This window comes from Acanthisitta chloris, unplaced genomic scaffold (assembly GCF_000695815.1).
Source record: "Acanthisitta chloris isolate BGI_N310 unplaced genomic scaffold, ASM69581v1 scaffold4007, whole genome shotgun sequence".
NCBI lineage: Eukaryota > Metazoa > Chordata > Aves > Passeriformes > Acanthisittidae > Acanthisitta > Acanthisitta chloris.
Window position 1 is genome coordinate 27,114 of NW_008684132.1, and position 27,117 is coordinate 54,230.

Sequence of the window (27,117 nt, forward strand, 5' to 3'; positions counted from 1 at the left end):
ATTAAGGAAATAAAGAAAAAGGCAAAGTTTCTAGCACACAGTTAAAATGGAAGTAGTTTTTTATATTTTAATTCTGAAAACTTCTGGTAGCTCATAAAGATAAGGTAAATTAAAAAGTGAAAATTTCCTGGATTCTCTTTTTAACTCAGCAGTTCAAAGCAGCATCCCAATCCCATTTTCACTAAAACCTAAACACTGCAAAGCCATGTCTTCTAATTCCCCATGCAGACCTTCAGGTGATGATTCTTTTTTTTTCTTTCCTTACATTGCAACCATGAACAAACTACAAAAAGTACTTTGGGAAGAGTCATCACATTACAAGTTCCATCTTGCTTATCATCTCAATTGTAACAGAGCAAGCTTGAAAAGGAAGAAGACATCCAACTACCTAATTTGTGAAACAGACATAATCAGACACAAAATTAATACAGAGACATTCAGCAGGTGAACACCAAGTGTCTGGGTAACTTACTGGGCAAAGATTTAAATGTCTACTGCCTCCTAACTGCTTTAGCAGGGGTTCTGTTGAATGCTCACTTCATAGATGCATCTAAATTTTGTCCATGCTTTTCTCTAAAAGCTTCTGTGGTGTTTGCCTTAGGTATCTAAAGAGTTTTCACAAAGTGGACCTCTACATCACTCAGACTGAGCTAGAAGCAAATCAGAGCATCTGACAGCTATCAGTGCTCTTTTTGCTGCTCCTCTGGGGGCAGAAGGACCAGCCTCAGCAGTCATGCAAAAAGCTGTGCTCAAACTGCAGTTCCCCAAGATACAGACAACTGATCCTCATCAGCTTTCCTGCCATGCTGGGCACATGAGAGGTCAGAGCTATGTAATCCTACTTGCTTCCAGAGAAGCAGCCAGGAGGATGAGAAATGAACATCACCTTTTTAAGAGCTACAACAAGAGCTGCTAAGTAAATCACAGATTTCTGGGATTTATAACTTAGCAAATAAATATAATGCATAAATATCCATGTTCTTTTATTTACACAGCACACTGCAACGGGAGTTTCCACGTTTACCGTAAGGTGCTGGTAGAGACCTCAGAGACATATAGGCTTTCCTTAAAATCAGGAGCTGGCTTTTATGTCAATAGCCACTTGAATTTCAGATGACTTCTGCAGCAACACTGGCAAACACCAGAATTTCAAGTTACACACAGTAACAATTATTGAAGCAGGTAAAACAAGTAAAAACAAAAGGTGATAAATCAGCTTAATACTCTGTCTGTGTTCAGGTATCCACACTGGTAACTTTTGGTCAGATTACATCAATAAACATTTGCTAAGTGAAAAGGTTTGTTCAATGGCTGAAGTGATTTCAGGCACTGAAATGTGTCATGTCACATTTCATGTCATAAATGTGTGGCATTCTTCAGAAAAAAACCACACTAATTTTTTGATTATTTGTCACAATTCTACTGCAAACTATCATACTTTAGTCATTTGTTAAACAAAACATTCAGATGCAACCTTCCATTCAGATATACACTCTTACTTGGAAATCTTTAAGCTTCAAAAAAGGTGATAACCTGTGCCTGAAACATAGGCAGCGAGTTATCAGCAGAAGTCCAAAGGCAAGTTAAAAGTCATGAGTACTTACTCTGGACTAATCTGAAGTCATCAAGATTACTTCTCTTTTAATATTCCTGTACCCATAACATTGTACCATTGTCAATTCATTCAGAAAAAGCAAACTTCCCCATTTCTCTAAGAACTGTTCACTTTCAAGCCCTGCTATACCTATTTAATGGCCAGTTTCAATACATTTATTGTTAAAAATGCCTGTTACCTTACTAGAAACATTTAAATGTATCTTTCAAAGAAATGAAGTAGCATTTGCTACTCAGTTCCTTTAGAAACATTTCCCATACTTCCAAACAAACAACTGTACTTATAACACTTTGAGGATGCCTACTTCAAATCACATACATGTTGCATTGAGGCTTGGCAGTTGTTAAGGCAAAAATAACCAGTTCTTCTGAAACTGTAAACCATAGGGCAAGTATCTTTATATCCTCTTTCACGCTTTTTTGTCTTGAAAATCCAAGGTCAAATCTGAGAGCTCACAATAATGAGAAACAGGAGAGGCTTGTTATAAGTCAGTAAAGAGTGCAGAGCAGCAGGCAGCAGCACTGAACAGTTCCAAGATCAGAGACAGAGAAGGGAGGCATAATGAACACACAGAACAGAAGAAAGGCTGTGGCAATCACATGCTTAACGTATTATGAATAAACAGGATCCTGGGAAGGTGTCTCCTGTCAAGGGAGACAGCCACAGCAGGCATTACCCAGCAGAAACATTATTATGAATAAGCAGGATCCTGGGAAGGTGTCTCCTGTCAAGGGAGACAGCCACAGCAGGCATTACCCAGCAGAAACATTTGCAGGGAGATCACACAAAAGCAGTAAACACTCAAGGCAAATGCAGCCAGCAGAACCACCTTATAGCAGATCAAAATGCCCCTCTTGAGCTAATGGCTTGAAGCTGAAACTTCTAGTTCCTTGCATAACTTGCCTGCCACCCACAAAGTGAAGAAATTCTGAAGGATTATTTTTGGGAATGGGATGTTGCAGAGAAATGTATATACCCCTGCACTTGTAATATTTTTTTTCAGTAACACTCTCAAGTAATGACTCTTGGGAATCACTCTCCTTCCACCCCAGCCTTAAAAATGAAGTCTGAGCTGTATGTTCCAGAATAGATCTCTCAGATAACATTTAAAGATCTGGATCATGCTAATCTATATGAAGTTACTTTCTCATTTTTTTAAAAGAAAGAAGATACAACTCTGACAGAACTCCTAGGCAGCATTACCCTTATCATACAGCTCATCCTATACCACAAACTTGGAAACACCCAAAGCCACTAAAAAAACCACAGCGTGATCTTGAAAGGTCCTGATCATTTCACCAGCTGTGAACTCATGGCACCTTTAGAAAACCATTCCTGCAATTATCCTCGAAACAAAACTGCAGCAGTCCATTTGCTATGAAAAAACATTAGTAGTGTTTAAACTAGAACTGCCTTCTTGCACTTGAGTTCATTACCTCCAAGCAATCTAGGCTTGCTTGATTTATTAATATACACTCTCCGGTCTTTTTAAGCCTTTAAGGATACAATTCCATGTAGGAGGGAACGCACACGGTTTCTTTTGAAAACTCCACAGGACAATAAAGTCTGCTAAGTTGTTCTTCATACAGAGTCAAGGCATCAGTCAGATTGATACAATTTCCCTGGGGGAAAAAAAAAAGTCCCAGTCACAATCAAATAAGCAAAATTCCAGATGAATATATACAATTTGACTTTCCTGCAAGGCTCCCACATACTTCAGAACCAGATACATGCTGCTCTTAATATTTAACATTTACAAGGCAAATACTCAACAGCTTGTCTTCATTCTGCCTACAGCAAACAATAATTTGTATCTTCTCAAGAAAGGGTAAGTATTGGGGGATTATCTATATTCTCATTAGCAGAAACAACCATTGCACTAGGGCTTCCAGTTAAAACAGACCACCATGTGTTGTTCACCTATAACATCTACTCAATAACCATTTTCTTTATGGCTGCTTAAATATTTTAGTAAACAGCATTACAACATCCAGATTTTTCAATTATTTAACATTGCCTAGATCTTACAATGTTTAAATGCACTACAAAAAAAACCCCAACTATAGCCTGTTCATTTTAAACGTAACATTGCCTAGATCTTACAATATTTAAATGCACTACAAAAAAACCCCCAACTATAGCCTGTTCATTTTAAACAGATTCTTCCACAGAGCAATATAACAAAATCAGATGATTATACAGAAGTACTCCCGCTGCAGGCTACATTGTCCTGAGTTTCCATATATCATGTTTCTGAAAAGGAAGTCACTCCCATTACACCATTTTTTTTCCACTTGGACCCATGTCTTATTTCATTTAAGAATACTAGTACTATCCTTTTCTGAAAAAAATTAAAATCAGTGCTCTGATGATTATTCTCTTACAGTGAAATTACAAAATACCAGACATATTGAATTCACAGCATTTCTTCCCAAACAAATATACCCCAAACATATTGTTCTTGAAATACAAACATACCTCAAGGATTAGAGTGTGAGGAATTTAAACAAAACAAACAAAACAAAAAACCCACCCCACCCAAAACAACTCCTAATTGCAAGCACTACCTTGTCCCAAGCTAAGTATTACCAACAAGCAGAAATTCCTGCAATGTATACCTGGGATGCCTGTACAGAGAGAGGTCTAATTAGAAGAGTGAGTTATCCATATCCATAATGAATTTGAAGATTCAGCAGTAACAGTGAGCTCACAGAACACCAGACTGAACAAATACAGACAACTGAAAGCAATAAGTCAGTTGTGTAAATTCAATTAAAAAACACTTTGTCAAGTTTCTTGACTTTCTTGCCTACATAACTGGCTAGACTAGCAAATACTTCTTAAGACCATTGTGTTTCAGGTCCTAAAGCATGTGGCAAACACAAGTTATTTGGACACTAATTTAAAATTAAAGTTGAATATAGACACCACTGTGTGGTCTACAAATTACTCAGCCTTTGTTTTCCAGGTACAAGGTACTGAATGAATACCCACCAAATGTAACCTACTTTCTTTTTCTGATTTCTAGTCAGCAGAAACAGCAGCATTAACTAGTATTTTCCAGAGTTACTCTGCATATAAAAATCTTCACTTTACCACTTCTAGTGGAGGAACTTTTACCACAGAAGATAAGGAGAACAAAAAGGAAACTTTCATGTTAATGAACAGTCTCTCAATCTAGCACACGAGCCAAAGTCTCACAAAACTATGGCAAGGCACAGAAGTTTGCTGTTTATCTAAGATCACAAGAACATTACTCTCAATGACACGCGGATATGCATCAGACAAAAACAAAATAAGGGAAGAAACAGGCATTTACCAATACAGCCATCATCTTAGTTTCTAGATGACTGTCTGTTCATGAATGGACAGGTCAAAATCCTTCCAAACATAAGCACTTCTGAGCAGAATACTGCTTTTGATCTTTAAAAGCCCTGAACTTTGCAAGAAAGAAACAAGAAAAAGAGAGTCTAAACCAACAGACTCCAGCTATGGCATGCTAGTATCTTCCTGCTGCTCTGAATGATTTTGGGAAATGTTTGTGTGCACATACACACACAATTGGGGTTTTTTCCTGATTATTGAACGAGGTACCTTGTCTCTTCCTGCCCTTTGATAATGTGTGCAACTTGCACCCAACTGTGCAAGAATGCAGATGGTTCAAATGAAAAGAGCTGGATCTAATGAAAAACTCTAGATCCCTTACAGTCACAACTTATTCAGTATTTTAAGACCTCTAACTTGAAATGAAGGTCAAGTTCTACAGGACCTGAGGAACCAAGGACTTATTCAACACCTCCAAAATGTCTGCACTACCTATGTTTCACATGTATGTGTTGCTTTGCTAACATATTGTGAAGCTTTTAAATCCAAGAAAACAATCTTTAAGACTTGTTTTACTGTTTAACTTTTTTTTTGTACTCGCAGATTTTTTAAATCATTATACGCATAGAGATGCAACTGAAAGTTAGTGTTCACAAAACAAGGAACTAAGATGTGTTTGACCAACAAATACTCTGTGCTCTTTAAAACAATGTACAATAGGCAGAGGACAAAACAAGTAGAGATCTTCTTTGAAATCACTACGTCTAAACAGCTCCATCTACATTACTTTTTTCCTTGTAACAACATCAGATAACTAGAACCAAAGTAAAATGCACATTCTAACTTTGGGATTTATACTATTTTTTTCTACTTTTTATTGTTAGGATTTTTCACAATGTATATAAAACATTTCTATTTTTAGAGGAAGTGAAAAAAAGACTTCATCCTACTAATCTTCTCCTGAATTTTTTGTATCCTGCTCAAAGTATTTTTTGCATTGAGCTCAAGTTCTCACAAGCAGAAAATAAAACCTCAGCTTAAAAAAACCTTAACACAGCATCTCAGCAATGCTCTCGGGCACATAGTGATTCTTGGGGCTGTCCTGTGCAGGACCAGCAGTTGGGCTTCAATGATTCTTGTGGGTCCCTTCCATCTAAGGATATTCTGCGATTCTATTCTATTACCAATTAAAAATCGTATTTTTGAAAGCTGTCTTTCAAATGAACTTGCATAAAACATGTTTGATTATAATTTTGAATGCATTGTACAAACATATACTTGTTTATTTGGTAAAGGAAGATGACATGGCTTTATGTTGAATTTTCCATATTTGGGTTTGGTATCAGAGAACAAACGAGGTTTGTAAAAAGGTAAGAGACTAACACTAACTTAGCACAACAACAAACAGACTGCTGTAGTGCTTCTTTAGAAACCTGTTATTATCCAGGGGATTGTAGCAGGTTTTTTGTTCAGCCACCCTTTACCAAACATATAATTTTGTTTCGACATCAGACCAAATGCAAAAGAAAACTAAAAACCAACCTGTGTGCAATTTGAGTCATAAATAGAAAACACTGCTAGGTAATTTATAGAGCATACCACTATTACGTAGGAAGTTGAGCTGGACACACAATGACAGGAAAGTATCCACAGTTACCCAGCCTGTCCCTTCAGTATTTCATTATTTCTCCTTTCTCTAGCAAGAGACAAATCACTGCAGACACCATGGAAAATGAATTACAGGAACAATAAACATGCCAATAAGCAATTTCCACTTCTCAAACCCCCAACTCCCCAGACTCCAAATCAAGACCTTGTCTAAATATTCAGACAACCTACTTGGCTGTTCTACTAACCTCTTTCTTCTGGAGACACACCATGGCATTTTACAGTTCTATACAGTTACAGTACTTTTTTTTTGTAATTATCTGGCTTTACTCAGCAAAAAGTTAAGAACTCCAAAAATCACATCCACAAAACTTAAGACTTACTTCAATAAAAACTTATTGAAAAAAAATCACTATTATGAACATCTTTCTTTAAAAAGCGACCGCTTTATCGACTACAACTACAGTGTTAATAACTATGTCAATCACAGCTAGACGTTCTTGTTTAACTAAAATGACACAGGGAACATAGCCCAGAATGCAATACAGGGATCAGTCTAATAACCTGTGTTCATTTTAACTTACCACTGTTAATGTGGTAGAGCAAAACATTGTTCTGAACAGCCACCATATACTCAAACAATAGCTAATACTGAGCACTGTTTAATAAGGTTTAAAGCTGATGACTCACCAATTATACTTTTTCAAAGGGCAATAAGCAAAATCATTTTCTTTTTTCTCCCACACTGTTCAGTCAACTTCCAACATACACAAAAACCCTACCAAACTCCTCTGCCCATCCCCCCTTACTTAATCTATGTTCCACATCAAACAATTTGACAGATAAGAAATGGGAGAACGCTGACTTTTTTTTACCCCTTAAGAATCATGTCTCTGGCAGGAAAGGATCTGAGGTAGTTTTAAACCTTGAGATTAACTAATCTCTATTTATAAGACCCTGTTTAAGACTGATGACTCCTGAACTGTTTCATAGCTTTTGCCATCTGAGTCTACTTGGTGCTTGCACAGCTCATGCTTGCCTGTCTTCCAACCCCAATTTTTCTGGGCTCTCATAAGGCATACATTCTGTAGTTTCATGGGTATCATTTTTAGGTTTCTATAGCACAAAGCACAACAAATTTAATTAACAAATACATTTCTGAGCAGACAATACAAAACAGTGCTTAAAATAAGTAGCAAAAAAAAAAACCCACTTTGTTTAAATGAGCCCTATTAAGTTCCAGGTAACTTTGCCTACCTATGAAGAGGACGTGTCTATCAACAGTTTAAAGGCTCAACTTGGGCCACTATGCTTCCTCCAACCCTTAGAAAGTAAACTAGTGACTTGAAAGCAGGTAGAAGGGTCCCTTTTCCATACTTGCCCATTTCTTACATGTCCTACCCAACATGTCATTGCTACTGGACACCTTTGTCTGTGATCATATACCAGATCTAATTTTTATTTTTAATTTAACATGGGGTTGTACTTCTATTTTATAATGATGTGCTAGAATTGAAAATGGCCAAGCTTGAGTTTTACCCTTCTTCACTTCAGGGTGACTAAGAAGCAGCGAGACAGAGCATGAAACATCTAGCATGAAAGCCAAGTTTGAGTTTTGGGTAGCTTCTTAAGGAGATAATGGAGGTAAACCTGACTGAAGCTACTTCCACTGGCCAAAAGTTAAGCTAGTTTAAAAGTGAACTCTCACTAACAAAAGAAAGTGTCTGTCCCTCAAAGTCTCTCAAATTGCCAAACAAATCAGATACACAGGGTCATACATCCATTCTTTCAGCCTCCTTATATGTTGCAGTCAAGGAGAACCTTGCTCCCCCATTGGAAGTGCTAATTAGAAAACCCACACAGCAGCCAAAAAAAAAAAAAAAAAAAAAAAAAAAGGAGTCCAACTATGGAGCAACATGATGGTGGTCTGGACATTTAAAGGGCAGCGCCATGCTGCATTAGAGAGTGGCCAGGAAGAGACAGCTTGGTGAAGGGTCACATGTGTGTGTGGGAGACATGATCCCTTGCACCAGGAGTCAGTGCTGTTTACTGGAACGCAAACCCGTGTGTGGTCTATCCTGCTTGGGCTGGATGACCCAGACCAGGAAGGAGCAAATTCCTGTTCAGAGGTATTTTTAAAGGTTCCACTTCATAAACAGGCTGAAAATGATAGCCTTTCAGCCTCAAAGGATCAACAGAACAAAAACTTAGCACAGAAAAAGGCATTTTCTTAGCTACACAATCCACTGACACTCAGAGACAACCTTACAATCAGTCTCTGCACCTTACAGAGCATCGTTTCACAGCTGCTGTTGGGTCAATCCTCATGTCCTACTCGGAAGGCATGAGACAGTGATGGTTCAGGGGGAAAAAAAAGCCACAAACACCACACTGGTATCTACACATATGCGCAGTCACTGAAGTTGAAAGAAATCACTTGGGCAATCTAACAATCATACTGGATTTTGGAAGTTCCAATACCATAAAAACACCTAACATGTTCAGAAACAAGTCACCAGAAAGGCATATTAGAGATGAAACTGCACCTCAGGATACATCAAGTTCCTACATCCTTGTCAATTCCCACTTCTCTCCACCGTGATGGTTGGGAACCTGCACCTGCCACTAGCTCCCCTTGGAGTAGGCAACACCGAGCAGCTCAGACACAGACTCACATTCTATCATTAAACACTTCTAAGCACCAGCTTCAAAAGGAGAAAGAAGAATGGAAATAGAGGATGTCATTTGACCCTTGAATCTCAGAGTGGTGAGATTATGTTTAACAGTAAGTTTTCACCAACAAGCTTCAAGTCTTAAAACTTGCAGACAGGGCTGCAACTTCTGCAGGCTACAGGCCCCAAAAGCTCATCTCCCTCTCCATGTCTTATGTAGGCTGCAACAGACAATATGGATGATGCAGCTAAAAAAGCAAGGACATGCAAAGCAAGGCTGCTATTCATACAAGCACTTTTCTGTTTTAAGTGCGATTATTATTTGTGGATGCATAGACAAAGTATGGAAGCATTTTTTCCCAAATATACTTAAGCACAGACTTACAGCAGCAGAGAAGGACATCCATTAACTGCCCTTTTGTATCTTTCCAGAGCTGAAACAAAGAAATAGTCCCTCCTGCATCCTAAAACTGGCCACATATGTTCTTGTATCCCCTAGGAATATGAATAGTCTGAGAAACCTTTCGCAGGCACAATCTCTCTATAAATGATAACAATCTGCCTGGCAATAGTAGTTACCTGCCTCCACCTAGTGGGTAAAGGATATTCTGCACTAGCATTTGGATACTGCTTTGAGGATCACTAAGAAAAGCATCCTAAGGGAACAACCAGATGTCTAAGAGCAGCATGCCAATAAAATAATTCTTGTTATAATCTCAGATAAATTATATCTATCTAGAGTTAGACAGCTGCAGACCCTACTTTCTGACAATTCATGTACAGACCAGAACATTTTCCAAAACTTGTGCAGAGCTCAATGAAGGGGTGATGAGCATTTCCATTTACTGTTCCCAGCAGTGGCATTTAGACAGTCAGGCAGCAATACAGTTATGTGAAAGGCTGGCATACTGTGAACACAATTCCACTTCTGGGTAAAGCATTTCTTGAGCATTGAAATAAATGAGACTAACCAGATGCACAAGGTTCTGTTCCAGGTGCAATATGCAACTATCAGAGGACAGAAATTTGCATGTTAGTATGATGCAATGCCAATGCAGAAGCAAGTATAGCTACTGGCCAGTAGACAACAGGACGACCCTTTTGCTGCATCCTTCCTGTGAAACATTTCCTCATCATAGCAAAGATGAGGCTCTAACAAGTAAATTGACATTCTCTCAGTTACTTTTCCTGATGATATTTAATTTTTTTTCATTTTAGAGAACAAAAACAACTTCAAGAAGGGAGTGGGGGGCACAGAGTCTATTTTTTAAAAACACAACTGGTTTAAGAAGCATGCGATTCCTTCAGCAAGGCCTGCTACATAAGATAAGCATTCTGGATGTAGACAGTTGGAACAAAAGTGACTTAAATTTCCGGTGTTAATACACAGAGCTAAAACCCCCCGGCATTTAACAGCAAACACAGCAGAGCATTCAAAATCATTTATGAGTTCCCAGTGTGTGACTAAGCTACCAAAGTTGGTAATGGTCATATTTGAACTTCTTTCCATAGTCTAATTCAATCCTTTGGGTACCCAGCTGCAATTAGTTTAATTCAAAACCTAATTTACACAAAGTTAAAGACAGCTGATTTTATTTAAATCACCACTACTAGTCTCTTCATCCTATTATCAGGCTACTGAATTTTCTGAGCATGTGGTGGGTTGATCCTGGCTAGACACCAGGTGCACACAAAAGCTGCACCACCACTCCCCTCCTCAGCTGGACAGGAAAAGACAATATAGCAAGACTCATGTATTGAGATAAGGACAGGGAGAGATCACTGACCAGTTACTGTCACAGGCAAAACAGACTCAACTTTGGTAATAAATTCAATTAATTTCTCCATGAAATCAGACTGGGATAATAAGCAATAAATCCAAATCTTAAAAACATTTTCCCCTACCATTCTTTTCTCCCTCAGCTTAACTTGGCTCACAAACCCTCCACCTTCTCTTCTCTGAACTACTGGGGGATGGGTAATGGTCAGTTCATCCCATGTTTCTGCTGCTCCTTCTTCCTCACACTCTTCCCCTGCTCCAGCCTGAGGTCCCTCCCATGGGAGACAGTATTCCATGAGCTTCTCCAACATGACTCCCACAGGCAGCAGCCTCTCTCAAACTGCTCCAGCATGGGTCTCTTCCACAGGGCGCAGTCCTTCAGGAACAGGCTGCTCCAGCATGGGGCCCCTGCAGGGTCACAAGTCCTGCCAGCAAACCTGCTCCAGCATGAACTCAAAAGCTCTGATATCTGTCTGCCCCAGAATTAATTCTTTTTTTTCAACACCCTCAGGAAGAGTAAGCTCTCTTGCTTATAAACTCCAGCCCTTTCACTGGCTACCAGTTAGCCACAAGTCCAAATTCAAGCCACCTCCATTTTAATATTGTTTCTTTCCCATCCTGCCATGTCCCACCTTGTTGCTTTGGGACTGTAAAACATAATACTGCACCGTTTCACAACAGCTTAAACCCACCAGGGCTGGTTCAGTACTGCTGTCCTTACTTCCTGTACAAGCAGAGATGCTGAAAAGCTGACTTATCTCCTCCCATCAGGACAGGACAGGCAGCAGGGCTGCAACAGTCTCAACTTGCATTGGTTTCAGCTGACACAAAACAACCTCCCTGTACTCCAGCTGCAGCTCAGCCATCAGTCTGTTCCAGCTTTCAGCACAAGCTTCTTCTCAGAGTCCTTCTGCAAAGTCTGACAAAACCTGTCCACAGACATACATTTACATACATTCTAATAAAGCCAGACAGTCTCACTGTGCATGTTACAAGGATGATGACTGCAATGCAATGGCTCCCTCTGTCCAAAAGATACAGTGTTCTTTTAATATCGAAGTCTTGTCATAAGTATTTTGACTCTAGAGGGACAGAAAAGCCACTAAAAGAGATTTACAGTGTGATGCAACCATGTTAATCATATCTTGTATTTCAACCACAAGATAATTTATCTTGACCATACAACCATAGCATTTTAAAATAAAATAGTGCATTAGAATTGCCAAGAGCCTCATCCCACAGGTTTTGCATTTCTTGATAAACCTGCACAATTTTACTATAAGCCAGTTCCTTTACACACCTCAGAAACTCTACACTGACAGGAATAGAGCTCAGATACATAATTTTAGTCAGGCTATTTCAGAGCTTAACAAGATTATTCCAAAATGCAGTACTTATAATGCTTCACACATCAAAAGACTAGTTAAGGTATGAGCATGACAAAAGACATACAACTTCAGAGACTCAGACTTCACTCAACCATCTGCTGGATCCTGTCACATTCTTGTACAATTGCACACAGTTCTGTGGCATTCCAAATTCAGGATTACATGAAGTACCTTCAGTTGAAAGCTATACCACAATTGTATTATCTACGAGGTGGCGAAACTGCAGCAAGTATACAAATATTGAATTAATTATCTTTAAATAGAGCTGCACTTAAAACTTCATACACAGGGACAAAACCTTTATTATGACTATATATAAATACTTCACAAAATGCCACGTATTGTAAGAAACATTCAAATGTTCAAAATGTGTTTTGCAGAAACCAAGCCAGGAAGTATGGAGTGGAGAGCAAGTAAAAAGAGTATTTACATCCAAATGACTAATTTTCTCATCCCATTGCACCTATGTCAAATTCTTACGCCTTAACGGATGACAAATTTTCATGTCTTACACTCCACAACTGGAAACATTATCTTGCAAACCATGTATTTGGTTATAAAGTACATCTGTTCTGCTTTTCCCAGAATTGCTTAGTTAACATATTCTGTAGTATGCCATGCTGATTCCTAAAATTATGCTTTTAAACACAAGACTAAAGTGCTACAAATTCAGATGAAATAACTGTAGGAAAAAAACAAGTCAGTTAGCAAAGCCTAAATTTCATGTAAAAATGCCTGATAAATCGTTAAAAGGAGAAAAACAGCTTGTAGCAGATTTTTAGTTCGTTTTGCCTTTTTTTTTTAAACTGAAAAATGAAAACTGCAATACATATAAAGTAGTACCTTGTTACATCCAGATATCATACCTGTGTGAAGTATTTTCCATCTTGTTTCAGGACTTTCATTGAGAGGTCAAGAATCAACCGCAGAAATTCCCATGTGGAATCTGCATATAGAGAATGATTGAAAAACAGAACATGTTACTGGATTGTTCATTTATTATATATTCAAGACTTGCAAAATATCCACTTTTTAAAAAGCAGCTACTCTGTGCCTTAAAGAAGAAAATGAAAAAAATCCTGGTAAAAAACCCACAAACAAACCATACCCAATGGCAACGATGGTGGAAGTATCTGTCTTAATTCACGGTAATTTTCTAGAAGTTTTCAAGAAATTATTAAGTGAGGAAAATTTACAGGATTTCTCAAGAACTACATGAATTCATGTTACTCTGGAATAAGAGCACGGTTGAAGAGTTCTAGGCACTTCCTAATCTCTTCTAACATTCAAGAAAAATTCAAAAGGAACAGACGTATTCTTATTCTTCGCCTCTCAGATTTGCCATTAAAAAGGTAAAAATTGAGGTATTTTTGCTGGAAACTTATGCACCAGAGGGACAGAAATGTTGAAAACTGTCAGAAGATTAAGAAAATAAATTAGAAGATTAACCTTCTTCTGGAGATGTGGAGATTGGAACAGCCGTCAGATCATTAATTACATAATCAAACATTCTTCCTTCTTTGGCATACCTCTTCAGCACGGGAATACAGTCTTCAATTAGAACCTGCAAGAATGAAATACTGTAGCTAGTCCTCAAAATACCCTAGAACGTCTTAGTCCATCTTCCTCTTTCTTTGTAAGCTATGGCAACAAACATTCTATTTCACATTCCTTAAAAGCTATATATGTAATTATTTATAAGAGTCTGAAGAAGAAGAGCTAAAGTATTTTGATGCTAATATGCACTTCCAGTACAAATCCCGCCGCCAGCTATTAAAATTTGCAAGTGTCATAATAAAGGAAAAAATTCTCTCCAAAATTAAGAAAAGTCAGTAGACTTGTCCCCAAAACTTGGCCATAGCAGCCTTCCAGGCTAGGTATAAGCAATTTGAAACATTACTTCTAATGAAAGAAAACAAAGACATTACCTGATAGCACTCTCCTCTCAGATTGTCTAAGACATCTCCACATGTTTTACGCATGTATTTTCTACACCCGTCAATCACCATTTGGTCAATGTTTGAAGCTTGTTAAGGCATAGTACAGTTCAGAAATAACAGAGGTTAACAGTTCCTATTTCTTCAGAAACAAATTCTCAAAAAGCTGCCATTCTCATATACATATTGCAATACCCAACCTTATGTACTGGCCTCCAGATTGAGCTAGAGGTTTAGAAAGTGCTTATTCTTGGGTTTAACCAGTACTTTTGATACCTTAGGTTATGACTATTGTGATAGCCTGAAATGTGAACTAGAAGACTATTAAAACCCCCATAAAGTTAAACTAGGTTAAGACTTTAACCTACATTTGTAAAACATTTTAAAAAATAATTTTAAAACAATTATTTCTCATTTTAACAAAGGGATTCCAAAACCCAGGATAATCAACATTTCATACGGCTAACAGTGGTTCACATTCCAAGCCATCTGAAATGTTGAAAACTTGATTGGTATCGGTGTTTTTAAAACCAGATTGGTCATTCTGCCACCAATATAAGTCCTGACAGTCCTATTGATTAAACGTTTTTGCTTCTAGGCACTATTTTTCAATAGCTTTCTCCAGAAAAAACAGAAGAATCCAAGGCAACAGAACTGAGCCCAAACCACAGACTTGACAGACCTGTCTTCTGTTGTCAGAGACAGCATCAGCCTGAAGTGTTCCTTTCCAGTTTTATGCAAACTGCTACTCAGTTATAGCATGGATTAGGAACTTGAAAGCAGGTGCTACATAATGGTGCACAAATATACAGTCACTGGGTCTTTCTAAGTTGACAAAAAAATTCCATTTTAGAACATATCCCTTCATGCCAATCAAAACCTGACAGTTACCTATGCTCAATGCTAAGGTATCAACAGAAATCACAAGCTGAAAAATGTTGAAATGAATGACCAATAACATTTGTCAAAGGATATCTCTACCATCGTAACCATCTTTGGCTTCAGTTTGACTATCTCATATAATATACCTCCATCACCACCTCCGAGGATTAGCACTTCTTTCCCAGTGTAGTCTTCCTTTCCACTGCCCATTATGGCTTGAGTATATGCCAGGTCACTCTCTGCCAGATCTGAATGGAAGACAGAAAGAGTTGGACAGAAATATTACATCTTTAGTTCTTCTCATTAATTGGTATTAATCCAAAGGTGATATAATGCAGACCAAAGCAAGAGCATCCACAGAAACTACCTAGCTCCCAGAGACAGTCCAGGCAATGAGATCCTCCTCAGAAACCCATACAAGATTTCTCTAATTCTCAATGCAAACCCAGCAGTGGCTACCTCAGCATTAGGAAGTACTATGCAGCAAGAGAAGCCAAGTGGTAGAGCAAAACTGTCAGTAGTTAGGACTTGATATCCACACCTGACACTTCAGTGGATTTTTACCTCAGACTAGTCCTGCAAGAGGTAAATCAGGAAATTTTTGAAAACACACTGTGGACCCCAGCTAAAAAGAGCAATCTAGATGCACACCCTTGGATCTCTGCATGGAAACAAATATGACCACTATCACCCACCTGCTTAAGGGCCCTGAAGCATGCCTTCTGTTGATGTGTTCAGCATTAGCTTCAAAGCAGGCAAGAACACTCCTAGGCTGTAACAACAGATCTGAGCTGCAAGGGCAAAGCTTTGAGCAGCAGCACATCCTGGCATATCATACCATTCTGCCTGGCAATCACCACTTAGCTTGTAAGTGCACAATAACAAAATGAGACTAAGCAGTATTTTAAAATCCCACCATGGAAGGTAAATAAGTAATGCCATATTTCCCTTTCTATGAGGCACATTGTGACAACATTTAAACAAAATCTCATCTCCATATTAAACTCTGATGAAGATTTCTGGCTGAAAGCATGGAATACCTAATTCAGTGACTTCGAATACAATTCTATCTGAATTAGAAAATACTTTGCTAATGAATTCAGTAACAATGCTTTTCAGCTGCCATCTGCACAGAAGTCCCCCAGACAGTTGCAGAAAGCTAATTGAATTGTTAGAGGTACTTCTGATGATTTCAAAAAGCTAGAGTTAAATATCTTAATTACTCTGCCATTAGAGAGAAATTGGGTATTCTATCCCTAGGCAGCAACATCCCTCATTTACCAGTCTGTACTTTTCAACATAGGAACTGAGAGATTTTACAAAGCATACTCCTTGTTGCCTGGATTTTCTAGCAAACAGCAGCCTTATCCAGCTTAAAAGAACAGTACCTCACCTTGTCCTAAGTTCACCTCTAAAAATACTAAGATCAGCAGGCACAAAGCACCACACATAAAAACCCTCACATAAAGGTTGGGTCACTGTCCATCAACTTAAGAGATCAGTTGGGGATTTTGAAGAAGATTACAAAAATGTCCACCAATAAAGCAGCTAAATGGTTTACACAACAGATGCATCTCACAAAGCAGGAAATTCCCTTAGAGAGCCAAGGGAACAGCACGTTTATATACACACACACACCCCAGCTCCTGCTCATTCACATTTCTTTAGAATTTCAGTATTTTGAAGACCAACAAAGTAGCTTGTTTTACTGTGAAAGAGAAGCTCTCAAGAGGTTGGACTGGCAACAAACAGGAAAAAGCTCATATGAGAAAGGGAGTAGAGCAAGTTCTGCTAGAGCACACAATCTTCTATGCCCCTGCACCGCAGCAAATACATAAACTTTGGAAAAAGACAACTTTTTATATTCTAGATTTTACACTAGTCAGCATTTCTGATTAGCATACTTAATACACAGGAACAGATATGTGTACATGCATCTACATTGTTTCTAGCATCAGAGCCTTGACCCTTAGTCATCTATTACAACTGCCATAGCAGGATAGAAAACCACTTTCAACATTATCATGCAAAAGATCCTCAAATGACATGATACTTACTAACATCCCCACTGAGAATAAGAATATTCCCAAACTGTTTTGAATGCAGAATTTTAATATTCTGAAAAGGTGAATCTTCATCATAAACAACTTGATCTATGTCATACTCCACCAGGCGCCCATCAGCTGTGGGCCAGTATCTGTCAATGACTCCTCCTCTCAAAATGGCTGGCAACCTAGGGGAAAAAAAAAAAAAAATCGAAGAAGAAAGATTACAAAACATTTGGAATATTTATTTTTAAAAATATCCACTCTAAACATTCTCTGAATTCACCCTAATAAATAAATAAGATTTACAAGGAGGAGCTAAGAAAACTTGTCACATTTAACACTCAACACATATAAGAAACCTACCAGCCACATGTTAAATCTACATAACCTGCTAAGGCACAGATGACATAAACGGTTCTTCTTTATGTATAACTTCTACAATGTGCACATGAATCTCCTAAGAGAGGGAATTTACTTGACATACAGCCTCTTATAGCAGAATCAGCTCATGACTAGAAATGAATACAATACAAAAGTGGAATGCAGACAAAAGTAACGTGATAAAACCTATTCCCACCTTCAGCTCAGCTAAGAATGCCATTTCTTTGAGATGAGTGAATCTCACCCTTCTGAAGCTGTACTGAGACACACTTTAACACAGAGAAACACCAAAAGTGAGCTATTATAGCGTTTCAAACCGAGCCAGGTCACCCCGTAGTGTATAAGCACAACCCTTAATATGAGTTGACAGTTTGCATTACTTTATAAAAGCAGCTCAAGTATCTGCATAAATTTTTTGGCTTTATTGTTTGTGTTGGTTTGGTTTTTAATTCCAGAGAAAAGCATCTTGGTTCAAATCAGTGTTTCACCTATAAAGACAAACTATATTTGAAATGACAGTGAATGATCAAAGCTATTGCATTCCACTTTAGGCAAAATGCGCAGGTTTATCAAATTTCCCCCACGCACTTCAGTGTTAAGGTCTTTTTTCCAAAGGAGGGTGTGACAGCCCAGACACAGACAAGATTCTTCTAAATTCACTTGCGATTCCCAATAAACATTTCAGGAATACTTTCTACCCTCAGTGAGCCGCGAGATGGCAGCACATGCTGAGAACAAGAGCATCTACTCATCCCCTCAACAGAGGCAGGAAAAACGCTTCCCACTACATTTATTCTAGCGGCGCCGCATGTGTGAAGCTAACACCAAAAGGATAAAAAAAGAAAAACAAAAAAGTAACAAACAAAAGACACTGAGGTGTGTGTGACAAGAGCCATACCAGACACACTGTTGTAGAAGGTTCATCTTCCTATGCTAAGGTAACCAAATTATCTAGATCACTTCAGGCAACGTTCTTCTGACACATTTTTAACAAGTTCCTATCACAGAGATTCTACAAACTCCCAATATCAGATTTCAGCATCAAAATAACCTTAGAGAGCTTCTCCTCCATAAACACATACACAAGACCATCTATGTTTGTACACTCTGCATCTTGTGAGGCTTTACCAGGTTGAAGTAAAGCACAACAAACACCTCTGTGTTTTACATACAACTGTTAAACAGAAATAACAATACTCAAGGAATAACATAACTTTTCAAATCACTATGACTTTACTTGTGGTCCTGCATAGCCTTCAGATTACTTTCTGCTGTAGTACTGCTTAACTGTTTTCCCATTTTGTAGTTTGCTCCTTGGCTGTACTGAATCTTGTTGATTTTACACTTGCTTGTTACTTTTCTTAACTCATTTCCATTTCTGACTATGTTCCTTTGAGCACTCACTGCACTTTCCACGGAGTGAATGGCTGCAGTAAGTGCTCCCTGGCTTCAAGGTGTCAGTAACTGCCAGGAAGACACCAACATAAGACACCAACATAAGCCACGTCCAGCTTGAATGTTATTTCATCAGCAGGCCACGAGCCACAATTTAAATCCTTAAAGTTTAATATATAGCCTTGAATTTAAGCAATCCAAACTGACAGTGCTTGCAAAGCCTCCATCCCTTCAGTTATCAGTTATATTACAAAAGTTTGCTACAAAACATTCTACCTTCTTGGTAGAGCCCTAAACACACAGGTTCCACTGGGATTTTTGCCACACATGCCCACAGTGAGCACCATGAGGCCGAGCTATGAAAGAGCTGCAGGAAACCTTGTGAGTGCAGGGTCTCCTCCATGGGCTTGAGCTTCATTTTAGCTCTAACCTTACCCCGGTCTCTGTGAACAAGCTGTACTGCAGCTCTATCCATGCCTGCCCAAATCTTTCACCTATCCCTGACACCCAGCCTGCCCTCAGAGCTGTGTCAGTACTACAGCCCAGTCTGCTAGTCACAGGGCTGGGTCTGGCCCTGGTCACCACCACCAGCCCTGTTCACCTTCTCCATGAGCTGTGGGATGTGGCCCATAGGGTACAGTTTATGCCCTGGCCTCTTCTCCTGCCACCTCTGACTCCCCAGCCCTCCCAGAACAGTCTGCTGCTCCTGCTTTCTGGTTGCATTTTCTCCCACTGTTTCATGTAACCATTGCAACAAACATTAAAAAAAATTCTTTCCCAAAGTAACAATACTGAAGACAAAGCTTAACAAAACAACAAACCTCCTAATATTTTCAAGTTTGCAATAAAACAACTTTTAAAATATGGGGGAAAAAAACCCCCATGAATAAACTCATACTCCAGGCTATTCACTGCAGGACAGCAAAGCATAATTTGATTATTTTTTTTTAGTCACTACACAGATAAGCTACAACAGAAGCAGAGATACACGAACTTACCGTTTCACCCTTTTTATTTTACCATGAAACAATTCTTTCATTCTTTCTTCTACTTTGTTTAGAAGCTGGAAAAATAGCAAACAAGAGGTAGAATTTGTAGGTGATCACTTGATGTAAAATACCTATTAAATTAGGCTACCTGGAAGGCAGCAAGAAGTAGCACCTACACTGACAGACTTTGAAATCTAACACTAGAAGTCAATGTAACTAGTTGGCCTCCTTAACCTGACTGCTAGCAAGAATGAGGATCCTATAGCAGCTGTCATCACTGCATTTAGCTGTTCCTCCAGGACAAGACAGCCAGACCTTTCAGGCACAGCCAAAGAAGGAACATGAGAACCCTGCAAGGTTCCATTCTTGCCAAAGCAGTGCCCTATTCATTCCTCTACAATATCTGATGTCTGGAGCCTTTATATCATGGCAGATTTTTTTTTCTAAATATGAGAAAAAAAAAGTATAGAGATTCCCCATCTCTCAGAATAGAGAAGGAAATAAAGCCATACACTAATACACCAGGTTGCGCATCACTCCTCCCTCACTGCCCTGGGTACCTGAAGGGACCCAAGCCCTAACCAAGGCTGCTCTATCTTTACAACTTTTACATCAAAGAACACAAGGTCCAGTGCCTGCAAAAGAGAGTGTGTTTGCACTCACCTGTATATGCAACTTCAACAGGTGTTACTGCTCCTCATCTGCAAGCATTCAAGTTTGAACTAACATTCTAAAGTCTTTTACCAAGATATACCCTGACAGACCTGAAGACAAGAAGGGGCTCCCCATGCAGTTAGATAAGCAGCACTCATACCTGATCAACTTCTTCTCGTCCTTTCACATGATCATTGTAGCTCTGCAGATCCACCAACACTAACCCATGAGGGTGAATTCTCAAATTGGCAAAACTGCAACACAGAGAAACAGTGATGATAAATTTATTATCAAAAACTCATAGCAAGGAAAGAAGATCTGAAATAAGTTACATTAAATTCAGAATGCATAGGGGTTTTGCCAGCATCTCTGTTAGCAGTGCCAGCTTCAGTCTTCCTCTGCAAGACATTAAATCAGCATGGTTGCAAGAACTTACCTGTCACTACGCAACTAATAAAATCAGCAGGCAGCAAGGCAGTGAAACAGGCTGTTTAAGCCAGAACAATCATGGTACAACAGGAAAATACACTGACTACTAGTCTCAACTTTTTGAATAAGGCCTGCTGGAACAGGTGTGGTATGTTTGTTTGGGCTTTTAAACTGAAATCAAGCCTTAAGAACACAACTGGTCACTCTCCTTCGCATTTTGTTTTCCTTCTCACTTGTGGGGAACATTCACTTGGGGTGGTTTGGTTTTTTTAATTTTACAGGAACTATTCAGAGATGCTGTTCACATTCAAAGCTGAGTGAAAATTTATAAATAAGAAACAATAAGCATCCTGAGGCAAGTCATGGCTTTGACTGGCAAAAAAACTGCAGGAGAAAACTCCCATTGGTGAATACAGATGCAAAGCAGACAGAACTCCTACTGTATATTTGTTACAGAAGCATTTAAAGACCAAAGAGCAAGGTTTCACCATACTAAGTGTCAGATGAACACATAATGGGCTTTCAAGGATTTGCAACAAACAAAACAAGAGATAAAGACTATCCAGAAGGTCACAAGAAAATAAAAACATGGTAGCAGATTGCCTTTCTGCGCTAGGGAGAAGACAAAAAGAAACAAAGCCTACAAGGGGATTATATAAAGGGAGGGAGAGGTATACACCAAAGAAAAAAAAAGGCAGAAGAGAGGATAAGAACAGGATCCGCTGAGCAAAAAAGGACATTTGGGGTTAGAAGTTCATTAGTACAACAGAGAAACCCCAGGTAAAGCCGTAGAGCTCCCTAAATATCCATTCTTTGCTTGTCCCCTATCACCCCACTGTGCCTCAAAGGAAAAACACAAACGAACTCTTGTTGGTAACTGCAAAAGGATCAAATTATGAAAATGACTGAAGCAATTCAAGAATAAAAACGCTTGCCAGCACTGGACAGCAGTGACCAGTAGTTGTGGTATGTTTAGAGCTGGTAGAGAAACTACTGTCATCCACTTCTCTCCAGAAGATGAGTCTAGGAAATCTCAGAGTTGCCTAAAGACTCTATACACAAGTCTTGACTCCAGAAGGAAAGATGTTTCTATACAACACACCTGTGCCCACTGTGCTTCCCCCTCCCCAGGGCCCACAGATCACCGCCATCCTTGAGCCATCCCTCCCTCCATCCCAGTGCTTGCCCTCTAGGTGTCCTCCTGCCAAGGGTTTTTGGTTAGGGAACACAAAAGCATACCAGAATCCTGTTTACATGATTTTCATGACAACTGGGGTTTATTTTGGGATGTGCCTGACTTGAAAAAAAACAAACAAATAAAAGTCAAGCATAGGAGTAAGAACAAACAGCTTTATTGCAAGAGTCCAGAAGATCTTATCTTCCGAGGGTTTTTTCCTAAAAGAAAGAAAGTAGAGCTCACTAGATGGAAGTACTGGTCACTCCAGCAGGCTTTGGACACAACCATTCACAGTGAGAAGGGATATTTCTGGTGAGGTCCACAGACATGCTCCAGGCCCTCAGCTGTGGCACTACAGCCAGAAATGGGTATATGCAGCTCATGAGACAGCACTGTTATCAAATTCTTTGAGAACTGGCACAGTGCCATAAATATTTCCACTGTTAGAAAAAAATTTTTATCAGTTTATTCCCATATTCCAGGAGTTGCTGTTGGCACAGATAAGCAAGAGACTGCTTGTCCCATGACTCCAGTTCTCTTTTAAATTCCTTTCCTGCAACAATCACAGAAATTGTCATAAGACTTGATAGCTGCCATGGCCTTCACTTCCCCTGAGACCGCATGAGATTCTCTGTAGGAAAAGTCACTGCCTCTGCTTTGGGGTGGGAAGCAAGGAATGGCAAAGGAAGTTGCTCTGAAAAGCACAACCACAGAACTTCAGATTTATAAGTTATATAACAGCATTAGAATACAGAGACAGTAATGCCACAGAACCATTATTCATTTCATCAAACTGTTACCCCTACCAGAATAGCAGAGTCCTGACACCTGGGGCAGGGTGGGAAGGATAAAAGGCAGACACAAGGCTAGAACAGTGTAGTGTGACAAAAATTGAAGTTCTAAGTGTCTGGATGATATTCTCACACAATTTATGGTAAAAAACTTGAACAAAATTCAAAGTTCTCAAAGAAGGCAATAGAGATCCAGGTTGATTGGTTATAAGTCACCTGGTTGAAAACAAACACCCAAAATAAGCTAAAATGCTTATAAAGATTTAAACAAACAGCAAACTGCACAAGTGTATCCAGAAAAGTGACCAGCCTAGTATTAAATAGTACTAAGGCAGTAGCAATAGGTCAAAGCTGAACCCACAAAAGACTTCAATCAGCAGAGAGAAAATGCTGTGCTAGCTTTTGTTACTTTACATTTGTCTGCTTGGCAGAATGCATGGGAATGCAGCTTTTCAGCAGCAGCAGCTATTTTAATATGTGGAGGAGTGTTCTTAAGAACAATGTTAATACAGTTTCTATTTTCTAACTATGAGAATACAGCAAAGATTACTTTGGAATCCAAATGAGATTAAAAACTAAGAAAAATTAATTTTTTTTCAAAAGTCTCCCCTCCTGCTTCCTGTCTTTCTGAAAAAGAAGACCTGTCACTTGTGGTGTGTGCTTGCATGTACTTTCATAAAAGCAGTAAGGAAAAAAGCTCAGTGAGGAGGTATCCTCTTCCTTTCCATCAGGCAAGGAAATCTGCATCTGCAACAGCCCCCACTGTAACAATGCTCCACTTGTGGCACTTATGCAGGTGCAACAACAACTTCTAAGGCAGTGCTCAAACTTTTTGCGCTAGTATGCAAACAAATGTCAACTAAGAAACAATTTTACTGAGATCTCCATCTGGAGTGCTGCATCTTACCACCTGCACAACAGGGAACATCAAATGTTAACAGATATTCCAACTTGCACAAATCAAAAAGTAACTTCTTGAAACAGAAATGTTTAGGACTAACATCCTCTACTTAAAAAGAACTAGAAGCAGAGAAAATATATTCTAAGCCAAAATGTGTTGCTTTTACTGAAGGGTAAGAAAAATCGCAATCCCATGTATTTGAGAAATGATTTACCACCACCACCCTCAGAGAATACAACCAGATAGAAAGGTACCTAAAAACTCCTCTTTACCCAAAGTTTTTATATGCTGACATTAACTTTGAGCCATCACAAAATAGGCAGAATATTTCATGTATCTGAAAAAGAGCCTGCCAGTAAAAGTGTCACCTGTCAAATTACTCAGTAAGGGAGAAGTGAAAATCTGCTTTTACTAAGAAATCCTAACTTTTTTTAAAAGTCACATTGTTTAATTAAAGCATTTTTTACTTAAGCATTCTTCATCTTAATTACAAAAGTACTTAAGGACCTTAGCGAACTAAGTAATCACTTTTTTTACTATTATTCCTGTTCTTTTTACAAAATAAGAAAATTAAACCAATGAAATGGTACCACAGTTCTAAACTGTTACTGATTCCTACCAACTGCTTAAGCCCATTTTTATGCTCTGGATAACTCCATGAACGAACTACAACATTCTGCCCTGAAACAGAACTGAGGAATGTTCATCCAGCTTCTTCAAAATATGCTGACTAACATACAAAGTGGTTATCAAAAGACTAACACAGAAAAGGAAAAAGTAAACACATTCACCCCTCCCTTCAGCGTTAAACATATTCATCATCTCTGTGACACAAACCAAATTCAGCTGGGTAAATCTTGCACTGTTGTGAACAGTGAAGTCAAATGCCAGTAGGATTACTTTTCTCTAAACAAGAATTCAGACACAGAAGTTAAAAATGGGTTTATGTATAGGTGAGGTCAAAGCTTTTCTAAAAGACAGTCTTCTGCTGTAGAAACAATGACCCAGGTTTCAGGTTCTATAGGTTTTTATAGTACTTCCAGGTGGAACCTAACAAAAGAAGGAGCACAGATGCTTAAAAAAACCTGTTAAATCTGGGATAATCTGTTAAAACACACTGGCCACTATGACTCTGCACAAAGTACCATATAAATTGAGAAAAAAACTTCACATTTTTTAAACCTAGCTTTTAACTGTTCAGTCCAAGGTAGAGTGACATTTCAGTAAATGCAGTCTGCTTAATGTGACACTGAAAACATTCTGCAAGCAATCTGAAAACACACAGCTCAAAAATGAAACTGCTAGGGCCCCAAAACTCAGAAACAGCTCCTCCCCTCTATGTGCTACTGTTCCCCAACCAGCATTTGGGCAAGGGGGCTGGCAAAGCAGAGAGGAGTGTATCCATCCCCACCACCACAGACAAGAACTTGAGTGGCCCAAGTGAGCCATTTCCTGCCTGGTCTACAGCCTTGTGTTGACAACCCCATTAGTAAATGTTTTCAGCTGAACCACCCTCAATTAGGTCCTTTGTCAGAATAAATCACAAAGTAAATGGACCAGGTAGAGTTGCCACATGTGACCTTTGCTTGCTTAGCTTCAGACAAAGGAGAACAGGGATCTGTTGCTTTGGTAATGACAACAGGAAAGCTGTCTTAATCCCCAAATCAGCTCCAATTCGTTTAACAACCGCAGCCCTCCATGGGGCTGTTCACACACTATCTTTGTCACAGACAAAGTTTTGTCAACAGCAGTGCCCACAATTCAACAGTCTGTAGCAGGGGCAGCCTGCAGGCTATGGGGCTTATCTCTGCAGACTTTGGAGTGTAGACATAGTAATATGTTGCTAAACAATCTCATCTCAACTTTTTTTTCCCAGGGATTAATACCCAGCAATGTCACATCAGCTGAGAATCTTTGTCTTGCAATGGCTCAGTAACCTTTGGCTGGCTAAAAATGTGTTTGCATGCACACCCTTACAAAACCACTACTCACAAACGGCACCAACTGCTGTATCTTTCATCCTCGGGAACTAGTGACAAATGACACCCAACCATCCTTACAGGAAACTGACATACCTACCCTCCATCACAATTTATTTTTTTTTCTACTTCTTACTACAAGCTACTTCTGGAAATGAAATACACTGTTTTATAGGAAAGGAAGAAGAAAAAAATCTGCATGCCCTAGCTAATTTCTTCTTAGTTGTGTCAGGTAATATTTTCATGCTAATTAAAAATGTATGATATTTTAGGTTACAAAGACAAAATTCAGACAAATTTACTAGTATTAAAATAAAGCTTACTTAGTTAGTATGAAATCCTTCACATGCTCATCCGTTCATTCTTATGACTCCTGAAATGTGTTTGTTTTGCAGGGTTTAACTGTCTAGTCTATTAGGTTTTATGTGTTTACATCCTTATTTTTTCAGTTAACTGAAACTACATCAAACAAATACAAACAAACTACATTACCAGCAACATGCTGTTTAAAGTTGCCTTTATAAAGTATACAGTTTCTGTAACCAGAGGAAGCAAAACTTCTGAGGTCCCAAACTCAAAAAATGCACATGCAGTTTCATAGGGCTACAAAGCACAGCATGTACTTGAACCAACTCCACTACTGACAATAAATTGTCAAGCTAAAGTCAGCAATTTTCATGGAAGATAAATCCAGTATGCACTGGAGTTCAGATGGCAATGAAAATACCAAGAGAAAACAATGACAATTCTTTATTAATTTACTTTTAACACTGCACCAGAAAAAAAAACAGCCACTTGTAAGCTGAAGAGTCTCCTCAATATTCAGCTCCCCCATGCACTCTTGTTCTTCAATTTTCATTTTTGAGACTGCATCACCAACTGCAGCTCTCTGCTATGTTTCATGCACTCTTTTTCATTTTTGAGACTGCATCACCAACTGCAGCTCTCTGCTATGTTTACTATTCTCTCCTGGATAGCTCCTCTTAGAAGCTCAACAGTAAACAGTGGCCAGAGATATACAGAACTACAACCCAACAAAACAGACCCTCACTCTGCAGCTCTCTGCTATGTTTACTATTCTCTCCTGGATAGCTCCTCTTAGAAGCTCAACAGTAAACAGTGGCCAGAGATATACAGAACTACAACCCAACAAAACAGACCCTCACT

At 38.9% G+C, this 27,117-nt stretch overlaps 1 protein-coding gene across 2 annotated transcripts in view; it reads right to left on the reverse strand.

The window, feature by feature from the left end:
• The window catches only part of SMS (spermine synthase), a 31,051-nt gene that overhangs the window by 1,358 nt on the left and 2,576 nt on the right, over positions 1–27,117 (reverse strand). For both annotated transcript variants that reach the window (XM_009079192.1, XM_009079193.1), the window contains exons 2-9: positions 20,834–20,927; positions 20,029–20,093; positions 17,264–17,439; positions 15,300–15,454; positions 14,316–14,405; positions 13,837–13,951; positions 13,254–13,333; positions 3,122–3,237 (exon numbers count right to left, since the gene is read on the reverse strand). In XM_009079192.1, the coding sequence (XP_009077440.1) occupies positions 3,122–3,237; positions 13,254–13,333; positions 13,837–13,951; positions 14,316–14,405; positions 15,300–15,454; positions 17,264–17,439; positions 20,029–20,093; positions 20,834–20,927 (891 nt within the window). The remainder of the gene's footprint in view (positions 1–3,121; positions 3,238–13,253; positions 13,334–13,836; positions 13,952–14,315; positions 14,406–15,299; positions 15,455–17,263; positions 17,440–20,028; positions 20,094–20,833; positions 20,928–27,117) is intronic.